This window comes from Berghia stephanieae, chromosome 2, assembly GCF_034508935.2.
Source record: "Berghia stephanieae isolate SIO BIC M18660-M18661 chromosome 2, UCSD_Bste_1.3, whole genome shotgun sequence".
Classification (NCBI taxonomy): Eukaryota; Metazoa; Mollusca; class Gastropoda; order Nudibranchia; family Aeolidiidae; genus Berghia; species Berghia stephanieae.
Genome location: NC_088361.1, coordinates 22,930,607 through 22,938,106, shown reverse-complemented (window position 1 = coordinate 22,938,106; position 7,500 = coordinate 22,930,607). Strand labels below are relative to the sequence as shown.

Below are 7,500 nucleotides of genomic sequence, written 5' to 3'. Positions count from 1 at the left end.
AAACAAACGTATGATCTTTTACTTATAGATAGTTCGAAGATGACGTCACTCGGGTATTTGTTATTGTTTTTTTTTTTGCCATCCGCGTTTATGAGTAATGCTCACTGAACTGTATTAACCCGACTGTAAACGTTCATTGATACACACAGTTTTGTGTGTTGGTCCGTTATACTTCCGGATGGCAATGTTGTGAGCTTCTAAGCCAAGCGCATACTATCTATAGCTATCCATAGAGCCTCTGTTGGCTGAAGAAAGATTTAACCCGAAACATTTTTATTTTCTTGTTGTTTTTGTTGTGGTGATTCTGTGAGTCCAGGAGGCAAGAAGACGATCATCAACCCAATGGTACAGAACATGGCCCCAGCATATGATGCCGCTCTCTACGAGTTTGTCTGGATTAGCTCCAGTCGGGTGGAAGGTGAGTTTGAGGTCGTCGTCGTCGTCGTTATTATCATCATCATGGTCGTCGTTATCGTCATTATCATCATCATCATCACCATCATCTGCCTTACCGCAGAGCATTCGTGAAAAAGAATCTTTGTCTATTTTTAAACGTTCGCTTAAAACATATTTGTTTCGATTTTAGTAGATGGTATGAGAAGCAAGATAGGATTGGTTTGTGTTGTGTGTTGTGTTGTGTGTGTGTATGTGTGTGTGTGTGTGTGTGTGTGTGTGCTTGTGTGTGTGAATGAGTATGTTTCAGCCAAAGTAATTTGTAATTTAAGCGCTTAGAGTCTGGTGTCTCGGAGTTATAGCGTTATATAAGTTTTCAGCATTATTATTATTATTATTATTATTATTATTATTATTATTATTATTATTATCATCGTCGTAGTCGTCGTCATTATTATCATCATCATCATCATCATCATCATCATCATCATCATCATCATCATCATCATCATCATTATCATCATGATCATCATGTTATTATTGACATATTATGAATGCTCAGTCATATAATATGTATTTTATATTATAATAATTTCCATTCAGTATCAATAAAGTATATCTTATCTTATCTTATCTTATCTTAAAGCAAAAAGTTTCCTAGCAAGGCCATTTTAAAATTCATTAGTATCTTTACTTTAGTAATTTTTTTTGACATTTCAGAATGAGGGTTTTGGCAGTGTGGAATATAAACCATGTTATAAATCATCTTATGTTATGATATGATATGATATGATATGATTTCTTTGTGAATCGTACCGAAAGAGCAATACTTTTTAACGCATGTTTGCTAGTACTGCGGAAACAACATGACCTACAAGGCTCAGAATATTAAGTTCCAGTTTTTATTTCCCCTATAGATAGAGCAAAGATGACGTCACACTGGTGTTTGTTATTGTTTTTTGCCATCCGCGTTTATGAGTAGTTCTCTACACTGTATTAACCAGACTATAAATGTTTAAGATTACACACAGCTTTATGTGTTGGTTCCTTATACTTCCGGATGGCAATGTTGTGAGCTTCTAAGCCAAGCGCACACTATCTATATAATCATCTTTTTCCTAGTAGACGCCTTTTTGTTTTTGATCTGGTATAGAACGAGATGATATTGCCAAGTGTCCATCTTCCTTTTCACAAACGCCGGCACAACTTAAAAGGTTCGAAAAACGTTGATAAGCCCATCATATAGAGGGAACGAGATTGAAGTCACCCAGCTTTATTACTGTTTTTAAGACAGCCAATTTGGCGATTAGTTCTCACCGAATGTTATCAATCAGGCTATAAACGTTCAAGTTTACACATAGTTATGTGTCTTGGTACGCTGGCGGATGTTGTGAGAATTTTACCTATACGCATAGCATCAATGATTTTCAATGCTTTTGTCCTCAGTTTCCGACGAGATCATCTTTGACATGGCCGGCAAGCTGCAGAGACCCAATGTCTCCCTCGTTCATCAGATGCCTTTTACCACGGATAGCACTGGCTTTGGGTCGTCTGTCGAAAAGGTTAGTGTGATTGTCTGTGTGTGTGTATGTGTGTGTTTGTGTGTGGGTGTTTGTGTGTGGGTGTGGGTGGGTGTGTGTGTGTATGGGGTGTGTGTGTGTGTGGGTGTGTGTGGGTGTGTGGTTGTGTGTGTGGGTGTGCGGGTGTGTGCATGTGTGTGTTTGGGTGGATGTTTGTGTGGGTGTGTGTGTGGGTGTGTCTGTGTATGGGTGTGGGTGGGTGTGTGTTGGTGTGGGTGTGTGTGGGTGGGTGTGTGGAGGTGTGTGTGTGTTTGTGTGTGTATCGTGCGACTATGCGGTCTCGTGGTATGACGCTCGCCTTTGGATTGGAAGATCCTGTGTTCGAGTCCCTCTCTGAACGGCGCTTGGTTGAGTCCTTGGCAAAGGATCTTTACTTTCTCAACGTACTCGGGGTGTAAAATGAGTACTTGCCCGTTAACAGCGTTGCCTCTGTTGGAAAATAATTGTCATATCGCCTCACACGCGTCCTGCCTTGTCCGACATGCCAAGTGCTGCTGTTGGCTAGGAACTAGGAACCCCTTGTAAAGCGCTTTGAGGAGGTTGAGTGAATATTGCGCTATATAAATGCTCAAGTGTTTTTCATTGTGTCTATTTGTGTCTATATGTGACTGATCACCACAAACGGGTATCGTGTGGGAGTGAAGCAGGCAAAAATACAAAGTTCAAAGTTAAAAGGAATGTGTCTTTAATTATCATTTTAATTTATTTTTAGCCCTCCCCCCCCCCCCCCCCCCTAATATTTTAAAAGTTCTAATATCAGCGTCATCGAGGGGATGAAACAAAACGTCATTCAGATCTTCGTTGTCGTTTTTAGACAATCATTTTAATGATTACAGTTGTCACTAAATCCTACCAATCGTTTTGTGCGTTGGTACAGTCAGGTATATCATCCGGCTGACGGATATTGTGAGTATTTTACCTAAACATATAACATCAATACTACGATGGTGAAATGTTCACCCAAGCCTAGCATACATTATATATGATGCTTTAAGGAGATAAGTCTTGTCTTAGCACATCATCTTTGTCTGCCACTGTAGCATACACCACTACACTGACGTACTCTTGAAGAAGGAAGTCCCGGGTTTGAGGTTTTTAATTTTTTTTTTTTTACATGATGAGGGTCATTTTAATCGATCGATTTTTGAGTTTTCTGCCCAAAATTTCCCTCAATGTGTTTTTTGGGTTTTTTTTTTTTCTGAATATATCGGGAGAGGAAGTGGGTTAGGGGGGGGGGGGGGGGGGGGAGGGTAAAATAAAAACAAACAGAAGAACTTCTACGTTCGTTTCGACTCCTCCCTATCACCAGTTTTAGGCGGTGAATCAGACATTCTTCCTTTCTCTCCAGATCTACTTCGGCAGTGCCATGTCTCGGTTCTACATCTCCTTCAGCATGCTGGGCCTGTGTTGTGTGACCGGCATGTCCTACATCTTCAAGAAGTCCCTGCTTGACCAGGCCAACGGCTTGGAGTGGTATGGCCGGTACCTGGCTGAAGATTTCTTCTTGACCAGCGCCCTGCATGAAAGGTTGGGATATCATTGAAATACGATACGATACCTATAAGATTATTGAACTCTCGTGTTTGTTTGCTGCTATTTCGGACAAGTTCCAAATGCCGCTTGGGCGCGTGTATTGGGAACGAGTTCGAAATTTCAAACCCGGGAGTTCAAGAATTCTTTTATTATAGCATACAATTATTGGATTTGAACGTCAGACCTGCCTCATGTACACGTCGCCTCAGACCTTTTGCCGTAATGTTCCCCCTCGTGGATCTTTACCTTGCAGTTGGTGAGGGGGCTTGAGGCACACGGGAGGGCAAAGGTGTAAATCCCGGTCGACCGTCACGAGACCATCCCGGGTATCGAGCCAACGAGCCACATGAGCTGCTCGCCCCGGTGTGTGACTAAATTTGATCCAAACCCGGTGCCCGAATAGCAGCCCTATCCCGGGCGCCACACTATTGTCCTTATGTCGAGTCCCAAACAGTCCCGTCAATGGCGAAGCGGTCTGCCGCCTAGCCAAATAATACCGCGTTCGTGTCGCCCGGGTCGTCGGCACGTCCGAGAAAAAAGCAAACGTCCCATGCATCAATCGATTCGCGGCCTGCCGATTGGAAAATGCGACGGCGGGGATGGCGAACTGACGCGTATATTGTCCCTGAACGTCGAGAGCCAGAGTATGGCAAAAAATGAGCTTTTATCAAAGCTACTGGCCGTTCATTGCGTTGATATCCTCCTTTTACAGGAGACCCACCTTTATTCAGGCGCGCAATCTTCCGATTCCAGATCCCAGGCTATACGGTGGTCCAACGCGAGGACACTTCGAGGCTCAAAGGAGGGGTTAGCGTTTACGCTAAAGAGCCATCGAAGGTAAGGGTCATTGAGAGCGTAACGGACAGCAATGGGGTGAACCGAATTTCCGTGGAAGTAGGTGGACTGTGTTTGCATAATATTTACAAACCACCTAGAGCGACTTGGACTACACCACCGGTACCGGTGGTCAGCCATCCTTCCATCTGTCTGGGAGACTTTAATAGCCACCATCACGAATGGGGCTACCGAGACTGCAACGAGGCAGGAAGACAACTCCGCTCATGGATGGACTGTAATGATCTACACCTAGTGTACGATCCTACAGCCAAGGGTACCTTCCGGGGTACCCGCCATAAGAAGGAGTATACTCCAGACCTCACCCTCGTAACGAAAGGCTCGAACGGTGAACCGTTGCAGGTGAAGTGGACAGTCCTCGGGGACTTCCCGCATAGCCAGCACAGGCCGGTTCTTGTCACAGCTGGGGTGACAATACCGAGGGTGCAGTCTCTCCCACTTTGCAGATGGAATTTCAGGAAGGCTGACTGGGAGGAATTCAGTTCCTATATCGAGCAGGTCTGCCCTGCCATTCCTCCCAAGTCCAAGAATATAACCAGATTTAGTAGGCTACTGGTTAAGAGCGCTCAACGCTCTATTCCACGGGGCAAACGGAAATTCTACACCCCTTGCTGGACAGCAGAGTCGGAAGAGCTGTACCGAGAGTACCAGCAGACCCAGTCCCAGGACACAGCCGATAGACTACTCCAGTCTCTGGCAGAGGGAAGGAAGCAACGGTGGCAGGAGACCGTGGAAAGTCTCGACTTTACACACTCCAGCCGCCACGCTTGGCGTTTGATAAAGAAATTGGACCCAGATCGGAATTTCGCGAAGGCTGCACCGGAATGCGAGGCAGACACAATTGCCAAGAATATTAAGAACCGTAGCAAGCGGGTCCCTAATCAGGCTTTTGAGCGCGGTGTCCGCAAGGCGTACCGTACGATTTTGGACTCGCTACCTGCGGAGGAGTCGGACTGGACGGCCCCGTTCAGTCCCTGAGAAGTGGGTGCAGCCATTAGCGAAGTGAAGAACGGCAAAGCAGCTGGGATAGATGGTGTATATCCCGATATGGTGACGCATCTGGGCCCCAGGGCACGGGCCTGGCTAGCAGAGGCAATGTCTGACATCCTTGCAAACGGAAAGCTTCCACAAGTGTGGAAGCATGCGAAGATAGTTGCCATCCTGAAGCCAGGGAAGCCGGCGAAGGAGGCAGACAGTTACAGACCCATATCGCTGCTGAGCTGTCTTTACAAACTGTTGGAGCGTGTTCTATTAAACCGATGGGGGCCGGTCCTAGACGCTGCCCTGCCACCTGAGCAGGCAGGCTTCAGGGAAGGGAGGTGCACCACGGAGCAGGTCATTGCCCTTACAGAGCATATTGAGCACGGGTTCGAGAGAAAACAGCAAACAGGTGCTGTGTTTATAGACCTATCAGCGGCGTACGATACGGTCTGGTGCGATGGGTTAATGCTCAAACTTGCAAAAATCATAAGGTGCAAAAAGACCTTGAAGTTGTTCTCTTCGATCTTAGGGGAAAGGCAATTCCACGTCGCGCTGGGAGACGCCACGAGCAAAGTTAGGAAATTGAAGAATGGGGTCCCTCAGGGGTCGGTACTTGCGCCAATGTTGTTTAACGTTTACATTAGCGATATGCCGAACACTTCCTCCCTGAGGCTGGGATACGCAGACGACTGGGCACTCGTTACTCAGAGTAAAGTGTGGACCCGTCTCGAGAGCGTACTCAGCGAGGACGTCACCAGACTCAAATCCTACTTTGACAAGTGGTACCTGAAGATGAACACTTCAAAAACCGTGGCCACTGCATTTCACTTATGCAGTGGTTGGCACACCCGTAAACTGAATGTCCTAGTCGGGGACCAGCCACTCCCATATGAGCCGCGTCCAAAATACCTAGGGGTGACGCTGGATCGCAGCCTTACCTATCGGGTTCATCTCGAAGGGGTTGCCCGGAAGATAGAGAAGCGGAATAGTCTTCTGAGGAAGCTGGCGGGATCGACTTGGGGCGCTAGCCAAGCGCTCCTGAGAACATCCGCCCTGGCACTATGCTATTCCACCGCGGAGTATTGCGCTCCAGTGTGGGTAGAAGCAGAAACGTTGAGAAGGTGGATGTAAAACTTCGCAAGTCGATGCACATAGTGTCGGGAACGCTAGCAACAACCCCTAGAGAATGGGGCCCGGTGATGGCAGCGATCCAGCCCCCCGATGTCCGGAGGGAGACCATTACGGGAAACTGGCTGAGTAAGATCAAAGAGAGAGGGAATGGGGATACCCCTCTCATGCGCATAATGAACGGTGCCCCCGTTTCGAGCCGAAATAAGTCCCGGCAACCCTTGTACGCAGAATCCCTGACTACGGACAGAGCTGCACATACGAGATGGAAGTCGGTTTGGACGAATTCAATCCCTCGTGGGGGCGGGGACCTACACTCCTCTAAGCTTGGTGAGAAGTTGCCAGGCTTTGATACCAGTAAGAGGAGACACTGGGTAGCTGCGAATCGGCTTCGGTCGAGGAGCTGCCTAACGGCCGGTGCGTTACATCAGTGGGGTCTAACTTCCTGTCCTTTATGTCCACGCTGTGGGCAAGAACCCGAAACGGCAGAGCATCTAGTCGAAAGGTGTGTTGTGACGATGCTACCGGGCGGGTTCGCGACGGTGCACGAATGCGGACCGGACTTTGCTGATTGGGTCGATCGTCATAACATAATAGTGTGAACCATAAGAAGCTGCTGCTGCCGTAATGTTAAACTGGATCAAGTAGCTTCGGTGTTTCTCTTCTACTATCTGTGATGTCATCATTTTACGTCACTTCCTATCTTATCGTCCAAGAGATTGTATTTGTCTTCTTGCAGACACGCCAAGTACATACCACGAAACATTCGTAAAATTACGACATTTTGGATCCAATCTCAAACGTCATGAGCATCTCTGAGTCATTAAAACGTATTTTTGAAAATAAAATTCCATACAAAGTGGATAATTTCTAGGATTTTGGAGTGACATCTAATCATTGTGAGGGGGAATTATTCATCTGTATTCTTGACTACGGCGACTACAGTTTTTATCTTCTAAAAACTTGGAATTTTTGGATTTACAAGAAGGCAGGTCGGTGTTCGTATCTCTATAAGTTTTCATCTATGGTA

General features: G+C 46.5%; 1 protein-coding gene across 3 annotated transcripts in view; it reads left to right on the top strand.

Moving 5' to 3' along the window:
• LOC144964504 (ceramide glucosyltransferase-like) overlaps nt 1-7,500 on the top strand; it is a 47,969-nt gene that overhangs the window by 33,774 nt on the left and 6,695 nt on the right. For all 3 annotated transcript variants that reach the window (XM_078898879.1, XM_078898878.1, XM_078898877.1), the window contains exons 6-8: nt 317-418; nt 1,840-1,955; nt 3,322-3,500. In XM_078898879.1, coding sequence (XP_078755005.1) covers nt 317-418; nt 1,840-1,955; nt 3,322-3,500 — 397 coding nt within the window. The remainder of the gene's footprint in view (nt 1-316; nt 419-1,839; nt 1,956-3,321; nt 3,501-7,500) is intronic.